Source organism: Pseudochaenichthys georgianus, chromosome 4 (genome assembly GCF_902827115.2).
Source record: "Pseudochaenichthys georgianus chromosome 4, fPseGeo1.2, whole genome shotgun sequence".
Taxonomy (NCBI): Eukaryota; Metazoa; Chordata; class Actinopteri; order Perciformes; family Channichthyidae; genus Pseudochaenichthys; species Pseudochaenichthys georgianus.
Genome location: NC_047506.1, coordinates 17,960,493 through 17,977,026, shown reverse-complemented (window position 1 = coordinate 17,977,026; position 16,534 = coordinate 17,960,493). Strand labels below are relative to the sequence as shown.

Genomic DNA, 16,534 nt, shown 5'->3' with positions numbered 1-16,534 from the left:
ACAATCTATAAACCCTAAAAATGTTTCCCTATACAATTACAAATAATTATATATATTGTTTAAAAAATAATGTTTTTGTTACGATCTGTTATGAATTGTAATGCTACCAAAGATCATTGGGTTTGAGATAGTCGCTCAGACAATTACATTGGAAGGAAATGGATAAGATACCGAGCATAAGAGCACGTTCAGGGTTTTGGAACAAGCTGTAACTCTTAGAGAAATATGTTTAATAACACTGAAAGTATATTTATTTTACTCTTAGTCAACACAGCAGTCCCGGCATTGTCGACGTGCGTGACGTGCACGCACTATCTATGGTAAGCAAAGTAGTACTGAGCGTCTTCTGCCATTGGTTGATGTGTGTGTCTATAACCAAATAAACCAACCATATCGTTGGGTTGATGAACAAGAATACTTTTATCCGTGTGATTTGACCAATCACAAACCCTGTTTTTTGAGGTGGGCGTGACTCTAAATAGCCCCTCAGTTAGCTAATGCTAGAGCAACATCCATACAGGGTTGTTTTTACAAAACGAAACCAAATCGATTAAAAAAACAAGGAGAGGACTATACGTTTGCTGCAGGAGGTAATATTTCTCGAACGGAATTCATTTTATGCAAACGCAATGACCGTATTCTCGTGTAATTGTGTTGTGTATGGCTGTCGTCGCAGTGTTTTTGGTTTTTCTAAATGCATATATGTAAGTAGCTGCCTAGCAAGGAGCTAACCAGCGTTAGCTCAACATACATGAAGTTAAACCCTAATAACCGGTGGGTGACGTGTGGTTAAATGTAACACATTTTACTCATTATAAAGCGCTTTGGCTCTGGTTGTTGTTCTTGTCTTCTTGGATACAATTATAAGAGCTTATGTTAGTTGTGTATAGCCATCTTAGCAGGAGCAGCCTGTAATTACTCCTTCTTTAAATCGAGCAGCGTCTTTTTACTCTCACCAAGTCAGATTCTTGAACCACCTATCAAGGGGGATACATGCTGTTCAGAACTATTAGCATTACGGTTTTTAGTAAGGAGGGCAGTGTTCTGTAATATTGAGACAAGTTGTAGGCCAAGATAGATTTAAAGGGGCTGTGTAGGCCCCTTTTTGTTGTGGTTAGACAGCTGGGGGCCTGACATGACCCACTGAAGAGATCAGTCCTGGTTCAAGGAGGTCATTGCTTTTTGAAACATTACTACATTTTGGATGAGTGACTTATCGGTTTATGACAAGCGGCTAATTCGGAAGAGATGGCTTTCACATTACTGTTTGAGTGGGATTTGTTTACAAATGTCTTGTATTAAATCCAGCTAAATATAACTTCCTCTCGCTTGAAACCTGACTGTGTCGTTTTTAAGAGCTGTGTGTCCTGCTTGTCAGTGTTTGCATGCTAGATGCAAATGAATAGTTAAATTGTCCCCATTTGGCTTGCTTTGTATGAGGAACTAACTCATGTAGGCTATATGTGGTCATGCATGAGAAGTGCATATTTAGGAATGAAGTTATGTGTTTTAGTCAGAAACAATATTTGGGACTATCCAAGCCAAGTGTTGCAGAGCACAGGTAAAATGAGTATAGTTTCTGAAGGGCCAATCTTTAGGCCAAACATCCCCCCTCTCCTTTAAAAATATGTTTTAAATAAGTAGTAAGGGACTTTTATTATTCCTGAAATTGATCACATTTCAAAGTACTAGGGTTCTAACAGTAAACAAGATTCATATTACATTATGAACCTTGGTTTGAATGTTTCCGATATAAAACATATATCACAAAATGCAGAATATATATATATATATATATATATATATATATACACATGTTTCAAAATGTATTCAAAATATATATAAACACAAAACAGTGACCTGTTTGTCATGAGTGTTATTGTTAGGGGACTCAAGTAGTGGCATAGTGTTGATATTACAAATGACTAATTCTGCTCACTGACCTGTTGATTCTAATGATGAATCCAACTGTTGCGTTGCCTCGTGTTGCCTGCTTGCTCCATGTCAATACACGGCAAAGAGTACAGCCAATGGCAAACTAGCATGCAGGTTCTGCGCATGTGTGGAAATATCATTACTTTTCATACCAGGGAGCAGCAGTACTCTGTATTTGTCAATCAAAAGGGCCTGAAGTTTGAGGGAAGCCAACCTAGGCTTGATGTGTCAGAGCCTTTGAAATGCAAATGGAGGCACATTGTTTTCTACGACTGACTATTGACGCATACCTGCAGCTATAAACTCTTAGCAATAGTTATTTATTTGTCTAACACTGCAGTTGCAGGCTTCCTCAACTGAGAACCTGCCTTTCAATCTGTTTTTGTCTCAATAGGCCAGTTTACACATTTGTATGATGCCTTGGTAAATTAAATGTCAGTCAAACACTGTTGGAATACAGTTAGACACATATTGCTACCATCTGAGTTGGACTATAGCGTATACACCACAACTGTTTGGGGCATATGCACATCCTGATTCAGCCAAAAAAAACTTATTTTCTCCAAGTTCTTTGATTCGTAGTAATACAATAACTGCTCTCCCTTTGTCTTGTATCACACCTGTCACCTCTTTTTATGTGTAGTAATTTTATAGGAACTTAAGAAACTTTTTTAGGAACCAAGGGGTTCTACCTCTATATTCAGTAGGGCTGCGACTATTAATTCTGTCTGTCAATTTTCTATTTCTATGAATTAATTAGTCTACAAAATCAGTCAGGAGTCGGTAAAATGCATGTCCCAAGTTCCCAGAACTCAAAATGACACAGGGAACAGGGAAATCAATATCTTCTTTGAGTGAATACAAATAACAGACTCATTGTTTCAACTTCATATTTAAGTTCCTGGTCTAAAGTTTTTTTCTCCTAGAGAAGTCTGTTTCTAGATGTAGTTATTTGACTGACCTCACTCAGCTAGGAGCTATCGGGTTGGGTTTGTTGCACTAAAGGTTGTGGTTTGTCAAACAGAAACCTGAGGGACGCTTACATTTCTTTACAACTAACATTTACATAGTAAGGTTAAACTAGTTTCCAGTAATGTCAATATTACAGCAAGGGGAGTTACAAGGCTTCCTGATAGGTCTGAAAAAAGTCAGATAAAGGGGGAGATTCTGTGGGAGAGAGATATAAGGGAAACTGGCGGATGAAAGTATGGTGAGAAAAAAAAAAACCTGTTGTATTAGCCGTTTGCTTTAATGGCAATCCAAAAACAAATAACTATGAAACAAATGAATTGAAACATCCAAGCAAACATTACAGTTACACAGCAGTGCACCACAGAGTACTGCATTTGGTCTTTTTATTTATTATTTCTTCCCGTAAGTCTTGGGCACACGAGGACAATGCTACATGAAATAAGAGCTAGCTACTGTATGTTTAATATATCAGGGCTGTAACCAAAATGATTAATAACACTAAAACATTACAATATGAGTTACAGGCAGCTTTGAGCGACAGATGCATTTGCGCTTTATAACAACATATCACTAGATTGTTTTGAGCACATTCAGCTATTAGCCTGGGTGTTGTGTTTTTTACCTCCAAATGTCTGACATTTTAGGAATGTGCTGCAGTCGTGACCGTCACTCTCCTTCAGGCAATCTTCTGGTTTGTGCTAATGCTGAATAATAAATCGGTAGTAGCCCATATACACTTTTAAAAGCACAGGGGGGGATGCTTGTCTGGCATACAATGCATTTGATGTGGCGATGGGTCGTCATGATATTGTTGTTATATAAATAAAACCCACGTGCAGCAGGAGTGCTTTTTCGATGATGCGCTGGGATGCTGTGCGACACTTTCCTATAAGCTATATAGATACTCACCCTTTCCACCCTTTAAAGTTAAACGACTGTGCAACTGTGGCTGCGAAGGATTGCGGTCATCTTTTAACCAGAAGGTTGTGGGTTTGATACCAGCTTGTGAACGCGATACTTAACCCTGAGTTTCTCCCTCATGGCCAACGTGTGTGAATGTTAGCCTCCCTAGAGCAAGTGGTACTGCTCTGCATGAATGAGGTGTGAATGGGTGAATGACTCGAACTATGTAAAGCGCTCTGATATAAGTACAGTCCATTTAGCATTTTTCCATTTAAACCAGGTCAAGTTTTGTATTTTTTGCTAGGAAAATTACATGATTAAATAATTTCAAGCTTTGTCAAAATAAGCATTTTGTTTCTATACACACTAGTGAAACTTTGATTAGTATGGATGTCAACTGTGAAACAGAAACTTGGAACTTACCAGCTTATTTAGACAGCTACTCTAGGACTTAATGCTCGTTTTGGCCAATGTGCCAATATCTTTAAAAATCATGCTTGCTCATATGGCTATTTGTGTACAGCACTTTGGCTCGACCAAAAATCGTTTATAAATGTGCTATATAAATAAAACTTGATTTGATGGTCATGCTATTTCAATTTCTGACCCCCTTCTGAAAACTAATGTGTCCTCCATTTTTGGCGGCTGCTCAGACCAATAGGTCCCTTATTATACTGTTTTTCATCAATATATTATAGGTCTCAGATATATACAAAACATGTCTCTGAAGTGTTTGGCTCCAAATACCAAACAGATCATGCATCGCAGCATTCCATAAACCCCTCTGTTCCAGCCCTGTTTTAAAAGTGCTGATTCTCTGTCTTTTACTTTCGATGAAAATAAGGTGTCACTCCCCACGCCCCTCTGAGAGATATTTGGTTAAAAAGAACACAATGGTGCTCTAGTACAGTGCTTCTCAAACTTTTCAGTAATGTACCCCCTTTGAAACATTTTCTCAGCCAAGTACCCCCTGACCGATCCCGAACATTTTTGATCGAAAAAGCCTATATAAATAATTACAATATAGTGATGTTCCCTCAGTGTGTGATTTATTAACTCCTTCGTGGTATGCATTACAATAAACTAAGGATATTTTCATTTTATGCATGAAAAATAACATAACACTTTTATAAAACAGATTTTTCCAAGGAGTTTTTCAATTTAAGTAATATTTTATTGTGAAAAACTATAAAATACAATACACACATTTGACATGTTTATATGAGGACCCCCTTGGTGGTTCTAGGAATGTTCTATATAAAATTGTGTTTTCTATTTAAGTTATTTTACTAAGATAATTTTTTTAATTAACTTTAAAAGAAAAAATTAAATCTCACGTACGCCCTGCAGTACCCCAACGTACCCCCAGGGGTCTGCGTACCCCCATTTGAGAATCACTGCTCTAGTACATCATTCACACCAACGCAACTCCGGTTCAAGCTCCGTGCTAGAACTTTTCAGGTTCAGAACCGGTTCTTCGGTTTAGCTCCGGCTCTTTTCACACTGCCCAGAGTCCGACTGGTGCTGCGTCATTGCGTCATCGTTTGCGTCTGCTTCATAAAGCCAAACCGCGCGGCAACCCCTCACAGCTCACACCGACAACAACAACAATGGCCGATTGTGCTCCAGCTTCCTCTGTACCTCTTCGGAAGACCAGATTCCCAGTAGGTAGCTGGTCTCTTCAGTGGACCACTGCTGCTTGTTAAGTTTCTCCATCGTTGTGTACAAACTGGATAAAACGCCGGCTTTTTGTTGTTGTTCAGGAGGCGATCCCGCCCTGCCCCCGCCTCCACGTAAGCGTGACGTATGCGGTGCTTTTGCTCTAGCCGGACAATTTTTTGGTGCTTGAAATGAACCAGATTCCGGAGCTAAGAGGCTGCTCCGCTGCGGTGTGAACAGGAAAACCCGGTGCTTTTCAAGCTCCAGCTCCGAACCGGCCCTGAAACACCGTTGGTGTGAATGAGGTATAGGAGGAGATTCGGGTGATAAGGTGTGGGGGTGGGGGGGGGGTTACCTTGGTTGGTTATTGGCTAATGGTTACAGAAGCCAAAAAAACGTTATGACATCATACAGTGGCCGAAATCTGATCATCTTTTTTTCAGACAGGTTTTTATATGGATCAGGACAGAAAGTGAGCAACTCTTTTGACATGAAAAAGTGGATTTTGCATAATAGGTTACCTTTTAATATTCCCTGATTTCCCATGCTCTCCCTTACAGGTTTACCTGCAATCGTGAAAGACCCTATGGCTACCGAGATGTCCATGGACACGGTGCTGGCTCCTGACCCTGCCCCCTTGTCCGGCCCCCACCCTGCCCTTGGCACCAGTGAAGCCCAGGACCAGATTTCCAGCCAGGAGCCAGCAATACCAGAAATCCCAGACACAGCACTGACCTCGGAACCCGATGCTGCCCCAGATCACATCCCGGTTCCGCCTATGAACCCAGACAAGGCCCCCGGCCCTGTGCCAGGCTCTGAGCTGCCCCCAGCCCCCCTGCTGCCGGACAGCGCTAAGAACCCAAGCTGTAAGATCATGACCTTCAGGCCCACCGTGGAGGAGTTCAAAGACTTTGCCAAATACATCGTCTACATGGAGAGTCAAGGGGCTCACCGGGCTGGACTGGCAAAGGTGAGTACACGTTCACTCTCACACTTACACTCACATATTGTTGTCCTTTCTACAGTTCTGTGAGTGTAAGGTCTGATGGTAACATTACGTATTTAATCACATAATCATCTAGTGTCTATTCCTACTAAATTTTTCAGAGCCAAGCTTTTATTTTATATTTGTATTGATGTCTTTCGCAAGCTACAAAAGCACATAGTGGGGTCTTGAAAAACTTGCTTGATTAACAACTAACAAACTATTATATTTTGTCTTTAATTTGTATGTTTTTTATTTGAGAGAACTGAAATCAGCAAATATTTGGCCATTTATGTTAGATTGTCACAAATAAATATTCAGTGGAGTAATGAACAGATTGGTATTATCTGGTTGTTGAAGTATCAATTGTTCAGTTCAGTTAAATGAAAAACATATTGAATATCCTGCCAGATTGTACCAAATAAATTACAATAAGACTAGGATGGACTGTGGGTTAAGACCTAGCTGCATGTGGCAACTAGGGGTGCAACAACTAATCGACTTAATCGATTAAAATCGATTACCAAATTAGTTGCCAACTAATTCAGTCGTCGATTCGTTGGTGACGTCATCACGTGTGTTTTACGCCCCGTTAAGCTCTAACTTTATTAGTCTTTTTATCGGTACTGGAGACATTTAAAAAATATGTCATGTATTATTGCTACAAAGACATTATATCTTAGTGTCGCCAACTCGTTTCTAATATGCAAAAAGACAAACAAATGCGTCTATGATGTATTTTCGATCTTTCTCTCCCCCGCCTGCTTGCGAGGGGGCGGGGCAGTTTACACACGGGCAGCTGCTACATGCAGCAACACACACACGTGGGAGATGGCGGAGAGAACGCGCTCCGAGGTGGTTAAACTTTACTCGTCTCGATGTGGAGAATGCTCGTTGCCAAAAGTGGAATAAGAGTTTAGCATGTAAGGGCGGTAACACGAGCTATTTGTCTAAACATTTAGCAAAAGTGCTCCACATCCAGACGGAGGAATACACCGGGTTCGACTGTCTTTCTAGTAGCTCTGTAGCCCCGTCCACGAGGAACGTTTTCACGTCAGGTGTTATGTATGCTAGCAGCAACACACGGAGCTAACTACATTATACAAACATAATGATTAGAGGTAACAGAGTTATTTGCGGACTTTTGGTGACAGAGCCTTCAGTGTGGCATCTCCCAACCTCTGGAACTCTCTCCACCCCCGAAATCCGCAGCGCCCCAACCCTGGACATTTTCAAAAAAGCCCTCAAAACGCACCTTTTTACCAAGGCTTTCCCCACTGTATAGTTAGTTTAATAGGTTTATTTTTCCGCTACTTCCCCCCCCACCCCCTTAACCTGTCTGCCTTTTTCCCCCTACTCCCCCCCCCCTACCCGACTTGTAAAGCGACCTTGGGTTTCCTGAAAGGCGCTATACAAATATTATATATTATTATTATTATTTAGTTTGTTAAAGTTTCAGCTATTCTGTTTACAGTTCTGTCATCAGATTATTTAATACGATTTGTTAAAACACTGTTGTTTCTTTTGATGTGAAATATTATTTATTTAATTTGAATAAAAAGCAATGTTAGTTTTGTTCACAATTTAAGTTATTTCAATAATATATGTATTTTGGAATCAAGTATTCATCTTTATTGTCTTCATTGTTAGTTTCCACATGCCTAAAACAACCTCAAGCTAAATCTAAAAGTTGATGGCTAAATAAGAGCGTTTGAGAAATTGTGCAAGGCATACAGTAATAGTCCGAATAGTCGATTAATCGTTTCATTAATCGATAGATTAATCGATTATCAAATTAGTCGTTTGTTGCAGCCCTAGTGGCAACAGGTCATTGTAAATACACTCAATTTGAATGTCATCCTACTGAATAGAATCATGAAAGCTAACAATCTGTTTCCTCCAACAGGTGATTCCCCCAGAAGGCTGGAAGCCGCGGAAGTGCTACGACACCATCGAGGCCATGGTGATTCCAGCTCCCATCATGCAGGTGGTGACCGGACAGTCGGGTCTGTTCACCCAGTACAACATCCAGAAGAAGTCTATGACCGTGGGCGAGTACCGCAAGCTGGCCAACAGCAAAAAGTAAGTCTGGTGCAGAGGCCTCATTTATAAACGTGGTTACTGTTTTATATTTGTAGTAATAGCATAACTATGTGTTGAGAAGTGATTGAGACTAATGACAAAACTAACATCACTATCAATGATTGATCTATGATGGGCCTGAAACTCCTCTAGCAAGACCAAAAGTGTTTGTTTTCTGCTGAGTTTTGTCAACATTTGAGGATACATTTACTAAGGGGCAGCTGATTTTTTCGTCAAAGGCGATTCTTTTGGATTCCTGTAAAGGAAAACGAGTTTAAAAAATATAATCGATTTTAAATTTAGAAAACCACAACAAAATGCCAAATGTTACCAAGTACTTTTTATAGGCACTGTATCAACCCTTATATGCCCTCTAGTGGCTGTTATATGCTTAAATTAAGTTGAATAAAGATACAAGTTTAACCACATTTTTGTTGAGGATTGTATTACAGGGATGGGCATGTAAACTACTACTAATAAGAACAGATAATCATAATAATGATGATATGTTGCATATAAAAACAGGAACACTGTCATTATTTTTACATTTCAGCTGTATAGAAGTTAAAAACATATTGTAAGAAATGATATTTCTGCAGCAGGAACAGTGTCATTATCATGCATATGTATTGACCTTATGTGGGTCCTTTGCCCCCCCTTAAAGTAACAGTGATTAATAACTGACTGCTCATAAAGGTGGATGCCTGTCAACATTATTGCAGATTTGGTTGAAGTTCTGTCTCCCTACTCGGTGCTCATGTCTCCCGTTTCCTTTTTCAGATACTGCACACCCCGGCACAAAGATTTTGATGACCTGGAGAGGAAGTACTGGAAAAACCTGACATTTGTGTCGCCAATTTATGGTGCCGATGTCAGTGGCTCCATCTATGATGAGGTGAGGGTTGTGTGTGTTCCCAAGAAGTGTGTGAGTGCTGGGGTGGATTTGCCAACCCTGCTAGATACTTTGATCAGGAGTATTAGATATGTCTGGTACTCAGTGATTTTATGAAGAAAATAAAAACATTTATTAACAATAAAATAGGATTTATATCTTAAAATACATTGAATAATTGTTAAATGTATTATTGTGTCCTTGTGGCAGACAGGTGCTTTTGCGATTGGGTTTTTAGGACTTGTCTGTATTAAAACAACTTGAACACTAGATTACACACTAGTCATTCTGTAGCTACATTTTAGTGTGACTACAGCACCATCATTTGGCTGTTGATAGGCTTTGGTGTGTGTGTGTGTGTGTGTGTGTGTGTGTGTGTGTGTGTGTGTGTGTGTGTGTGTGTGTGTGTGTGTGTGTGTGTGTGTGTGTGTGTGTGTGTGTGTGTGTGTGTGTGTGTGTGTGTGTGTGTGTGTGTGTGTGTGTGTGTGTGTGTGTGTGTGTGTGTGTGTGTGTGTGTGTGTGTGTCTCAGACTACTATGTTGAGGCTAATCTATGGGCATAGATATGTCTCATAATTATTTGTGTGAACATAAAAATAATTTGTGTGTAAATATGTGATTTGTAAATGTAAAACACCATCCACAAATGCGTTTAAAAGATTTGCAAACTCACAAATAAATGTGCAAGTCTAAAACGGATCTGCAAATACGCTAAATATTTTCACAAATTAAAAAAAAAGATCTGTGAATATCTCTAACATTTAAAACTTTCGATCAGGCATTTGTGAATCCATTTTGTATTTGTCGACCAAAAATGCGCTTGCAGATCTCAAATCTCTGCTCGTGGATCTCACATTTCTGCTTGTGGATCGTCTTTTTACACACACGGAATGTTCCGGTCTCGGCTAAAATCTACTCGTGTCACTCGGGTTATTTTCGGAAATCACGTGATGGCCCGCTGATGACGACATTTCCGCATGATTTCAAAGTAAGAGCATGATGGTTTGTTTAATGCTCTGTTTTTTATATTATAATGAACAGCGGAACGTTAGATGCATCCTTTATCACCATCATCATCATCATCATCATCATCATCATCATCATCATGTTATAGTGATACAGTTAGTTTGTGTTTATTGGTTCATTACAGCATATATCGAGCACTTTCGTTGATGTTGAAGTACAGGCTATACGCCACTTTAGGGTCCCGGGGGAGCAGCTGGCAGCGAAGCAGCCCAGATAAAACTCTTTCTTCATTGTTTTTTGTGTATTCAGTCAAGCGGGTCGAAGTTACAAAGCACTTCACATCTTATTTATCAGCCTAATTTTACCTTACCAGTGCAGTAATAAAGTAATCTGTAGAAAAGCACCGTATTTAGGTTAGCCTTCATAGTAAGGCTACATTAAATGTTATAATATTCATCATGTCCTTTCTACTGTATATGCATCTATTGCTTTCATTTGTATTACGGCATTTGGTTCACCATCTGTCCCTTTTTAAATGTAGGGTTTTGCCACCAGGTGGTGCTACTGTTACCTCACCTCCACTTTCGACAGATATTTGTACCTGAGTGGGTATCCAAACTGTTGGACAGACTCTGAAGAATGCAGTGTAGTAGAAGAACAGTTGTCATTTGATGCTCCAAGGTACATGATCTATATCAGGGAGACGCAATCAATTCATTTATTTTTTAAAGCTGAAAGGAATACTAATAGCGGTCAGATTATTGAAGTCGGAGAGGTTTGGTGTAGTACATAATGTGTGGATTTGCTGTTAACTGGATAAAAACATTAGCATTTCTCATATGTATATAAGTGTGTGCTGTGTGTCTATGGATTTTTAAGTATTGTAACACACCTTTCTGGAGAAGCCATCAATGCCTCCAAAAATGACAATGTTGTAACTGTAAAAAGAAAAAAACAATTGCAACATATGCATATGTTTAAATAAATCCCAATATTACTTACAAAAACGTATCCTGACCATAGCAATGGCAAATAAACACAAAATTGAATTTCTATAAATAATCACTTCGAACTTACCGGATAAGTTAATGGTTGGTATCTATGTGCACCAGATATTTGGGACACGGCACAGCATATGTGCGTCTTACCACACAACCCAAACGATGCATGTTTTAAGTTACCCATGATGACAAATTAGTTTACTCATTCCTTACAAAACAACAAATCCAAAGGTAAACCTGCAAAAAACTCTGTGAAGACTACTTATTGTGAAGTACAAGTGTAGTTCGAAGATATGTAATCCCATTTGTTGCAGTATACGTTTGCCAGAGGGAGGTTATTTGTTGATGCACGGTTGGGACCGTTGATGAACGGTTGGGACCTGTGTGACATCAATAATGGGTGCACCAGTCTAAAGTTCAAAGCATTTGTGCAGTTAGCGTATGTATTTGATCTGGAAGAGCATTTCAAGTAAGTTACTTGAGTTTAAGACAACGTGTCTTTTTTAAACGCATAACACTATACACATTGAAACCCCATTTAATTTAATATGTTTTTAATGTAGATAATATTTATTTCATGGTACTTTTGTATTTCCACATTTATTAATTCCAGTTGTATTACGTAGGCAGGCAGACAGACAGATAGATGGATATCATATAGATACTGAATTCATCCCAAATTTTTAAATGTGTGGAAACAAGTAAACACAATAACATTAAATGCAAGAGACAGGAACACTGCAAAAACGCCCTGTGAAATTTAAGGCAAAAACGTTCTATATATAAGCATGTTTGCACTTAAAACCAGCGCCACTGCCAGTGCAGTAAGCACATTTCACTTGATAAGATGTCTTAAAACAAGTCAGGCAGTCCGACTGTCATTATAGCACATACAATCTTGAAATAAGATTAAAAAGACTAATTTCAAGCAATCTAGTTAAGCCTATTTAATGCAAAAGAAGCCCATCACTCAAAACTAGGGTACTTTTAGCATCAAATTACTTAAAATGAGATTTAGGGAGGCATGTGGCGTAGTGGATTGGTGCTCTTAAAATAAGAAAACATGACAATTCTTTCAAAAAACACGTTTTTATTAAGTCAGTCCATAACAAACAGGATCATTTATTAAATGAACAAAGCTCTTCAATATACATCCTCATAGAACTGACAAACATTGGACACAGAATTCAAGTTCTCTACTTTTTTGTGAATTCTGCCCATTCAGCTATTGCTTTTTTGTATGAATGGGTAAGGTCACGCTCGTGAATACTGTCCTTCAGTACCTCAGTCTGGATGACGGATAGGAGAGTAGCAACACATTTGGGGTAGGTGAGGTGGAAGGTGTAAAAACACCCCATCAGGATGAGTGGAGCCTCGTGCATCATTTCCCTAGGTAGGGTCATCAGTGGGATGTTGCTAACAGCCAGGAGGAGGTTAGTAGAGTCTAGGATGACTGGACTGGTGATGGGCCGTTTCTGGAGAAACGTATTGGGGTCCTCGGATGGCTGAGAGAAACAAAGTAGAGACAAAAAGTAGAAAATTAAACCTCAGGGCATAACGTTTTATTTCAGTTTAACTGATACTGACTCAGACTCACCTCAAGACCATGGAACAGTGCCTCACTTGCTGACCCAAGCTTTTTGGGTGGGGCAGTTGGGGAAGGAAACATTGAGGGAAGTGCCTTCATCAAAGCAATCGCTTATCCAGCTGAAAAACAATATGGATACATGATCAAATGCATTGTGCTTGTTTTTGTTAGGCAATTTGACTTTCACATTAAGTGTTGTGTAACTGAAAAGTAAGCACAAAAGCAAAAAAACATTTCTGTGCAGAGCCCAAGGGAGTATAAGCTAATCATGGAAAAACTATGCTGTTGGTGAACGACGGTGTATGCGTGTATCCCTGAAGCGACATGAATCTTAATGTCACCTTGGGAAAGCGGTCGGGGTGAATTTATAATATCCCTGACATTTTCACTGCAGGGGATATAAAAAACACTTGTCAGTTGCACAAGGGAAAGCAAAACAATAAGGGTCACCTGTATACATGACATAAGGTAGTAGTGTTTAAACCCTCTAGTAACCACTACTACCTTATAACTACCATTTTGCCATAATTCAGTCATCAAAAAGGAGATCCTGTCCTATCAAAATAATGAAAATAAGCTAATACTAGACCCTCCAGAAAAACGCGATTCTGCGATCGCAGAATTTACCGCATAATCAGCAAAATGGCGCAGATTTTTAAAAGGCCGCATATTTATCAAAAAGCCGCATAATCCCCGCATTTTTCCACACAAAGTTGAGGGGAAAAAAAATTAACTCCTCTTGACGTGAAGTGATGATGATGTTGACGCGACGTCATCAGCTCGCGCATCACAGAAGGTAAACAACACCGTAGAGTGAACGTGTGGAGCTCACACGAGAGAGAAAACACCAAGATGAAAAAATCTAATCCATCTCATTTACCGACTAACATTTCTGCTAAAGACCGGGCAAAGCAGTACCGCGATGTCTTGCACGAAAGTGAGGGGAAACTATTCTGCACCCCGTGCAACTGTGTTGGAGCATAAGAGAAAATCCACGGTGACGACCCACTTTGATTCATTCAAACATTCGAAAATGCTTTCTGCTGCTGCGGACAAGAAAGCCAAACAGCTCACGTTCACCGAGGCATCGACCTCCAAAACCCTTTCGATGGCTACAAGAAACGAGGTGAGAAGCCTACAAGATTGAAGCTGGTCAGATAACTGTGTGTGTGTGTGTGTGTAAAATAGCCCAATTGCTTTTACAATAAATAAACAGTGAATGTGTTTTAATTGAATAGTAAAGGGGTTTAACGTTAGTGGCAGGTTGTGTGTGAGAGAGAATAAATAAGACAGCCCAATATTCCCCCCATTTGGACACAAACAGCCATCCACTTGTAAGGACTGAGGAGGATCTATCGATGTAAATAATATCGTACTGGCATTCGTTGTTTTCATCTTTTAGTGGATATTGTCATTGATCCAGCTTCTGAAAAACACATGGTAAATAAAGTCACTAATTTTCCGACTTTATGAGAGATGACAAACACCACATTCCAGGTTTTTCTTCTTTCAGGGCCAATGAGAAGCAGAGTAGGGGCGGGTCTTCGCATAATTAAATAATGCAGCAAGCGCCAAATTCGCACACACCACTGAGAGCAATCATTATAGTCGTCCACATCTGATGAAGTGTGTGAAAATTCAAGTCAAAGATATTGTGATATTTTTGTTTGTTATCCATATCACTCAGCCATACTTGGTGTGTTAAGCTGTTCATTTTTAAATGTGTAATGTGGCATGGATTGTTTGAACAAGTTTGGTGTGATAAATGAAAAGCACCACAACCTCAGCAATTAAGATATTGACTTTGTCCAGTATTGCTTATGCCATAGATCAGTGATTCTCAAACTTTTTTCAATAATGTACCCCCTTTGAAAAAAAAATTCAGCCATGTACCCCCTGATCAGCACAACAACAATTTGTTAGGGAATAAATGCCTGTCGGTGTCTGATTTATTAAAACAACAACCTTGTAACTGAGAAACACTTAAATGCTACATTTCAAATGTTTACAATCCATCACTAAATTCATGGCAAACCAATTTTAACATCATGCAATAACACTAAGACGACATTAGTTGCATTGAACTGATCTTTTTAATAAGTTGTACTTACAATATATTGAGAAACATGGGCTTCACTGAGGATCTTTGTTATTCTCAGTGACAGGAAGGCCACTGCAGTTATTACACGTTGCGTTTTGAAATATGTGTAACTCTGTTAATATAAAACCCACACTGCTCAAACTTCCTTACATTTCCTAAAATAGATTTTTTTTTAAAAACATAAAAATAAATCTCATGTACCCCAACGTACCCCTAGGGGTCCGTGTACCCCCATTTGAGAACCACTGCCATAGATAATAAGAGACCAGATAACAGGGGAAAGAGACGTTCCTTGAAGGAAGAGGGAGGGGGTACTGAGTGGCAGTCCCTCCCAACAGTGTCCTCACTGCTCAGGGACCCCCACCTTGTTACCAGTTCCAGGGCAGTAACAGAGTAGAGATTGCACACCTACCTCAAGAGTCAATGTCATGCATATCATCAGTTATTCTGGTCCATATCCTTTAAGAGAGTGTGTTATGATGATTATCAGTTCATTTTGTGATTATCATTAAAAGAGATGTTAATTCTTGTTTGAATTGTGTCTTTTACTGTCTTTACCAGCTGGGAAAATAACTTATGTTAACCACAGAGCTGATGCTTGAAATGCATTTTTCTTCTTCTTGCCATACTAGTGCTTAAAATAAGGCTTTTTAGCCTTGAAGTGGATGTTTTATAGACAGGTCCCTTGTATCTAGTTAAACATAACTAAAATAAAGACAAAGTTGCATATCAAGACAAGGCAAGCAACATTTACTTGAATTAATTCAAAAAATCTTCCATAGAAAGCACTAGATAAGCCATTTAAACTCAAATCAAGACAAACTAGATTTAGAATCTAAATATAAGATTATTACACTTGGTTAGATCTGCAGTTTCATATGCATATACAGTAGAAAGGAAACAATGAATATTATAACATTTAATGTAGCCTTACTATGAAGGCTAACCTAAATACGGTGATTTTCTACAGATTACTTTATTACTGCACTGGTAAGGTAAAATTAGGCCGATTTAATAAGATGTGAAGTGCTTTGTAACTTCGACCCGCTTGACTGAATACACAAAAAACAATGAAGAAAGAGTTTTATCTGGGCTGCTTCGCTGCCAGCTGCTCCCCCGGGACCCGAAAGTGGCATAGAGTCTGTACTTCAACATCAACGAAAGTGCTCGATATATGCTGTATTGAACCAATAAACTAACACAAACTAACTGTATCACTATAACATGATGATGATGATGATGATGATGATGATGATGATGAAGATGGTGATAAAGAATGCATCTAACGTTCCGCTGTTCATTATAATATAAAAAAACAGAGCATTAAACAAACCATCATGCTCTTACTTTGAAACCATGCGGAAATGTCGTCATCAGCAGGCCATAACGTGGTTTCCGAAAATAACCGAGTGACACGAGTAGATTTTAGCCGAGACCGGCGGAAAATATGT

The 16,534-nt window shown here is 39.2% G+C and overlaps 1 protein-coding gene across 2 annotated transcripts in view; it reads left to right on the top strand.

The window, feature by feature from the left end:
* The first annotated feature begins 479 nt into the window (after positions 1 to 479).
* Positions 480 to 16,534, top strand: part of kdm4b (lysine (K)-specific demethylase 4B) — a 64,801-nt gene continuing 48,746 nt past the window's right edge. For both annotated transcript variants that reach the window (XM_034081304.2, XM_034081302.2), the window contains exons 1-4: positions 480 to 590; positions 6,030 to 6,439; positions 8,361 to 8,536; positions 9,317 to 9,431. In XM_034081304.2, coding sequence (XP_033937195.1) covers positions 6,056 to 6,439; positions 8,361 to 8,536; positions 9,317 to 9,431 — 675 coding nt within the window. In that variant the 5' untranslated portion in view covers positions 480 to 590; positions 6,030 to 6,055. The remainder of the gene's footprint in view (positions 591 to 6,029; positions 6,440 to 8,360; positions 8,537 to 9,316; positions 9,432 to 16,534) is intronic.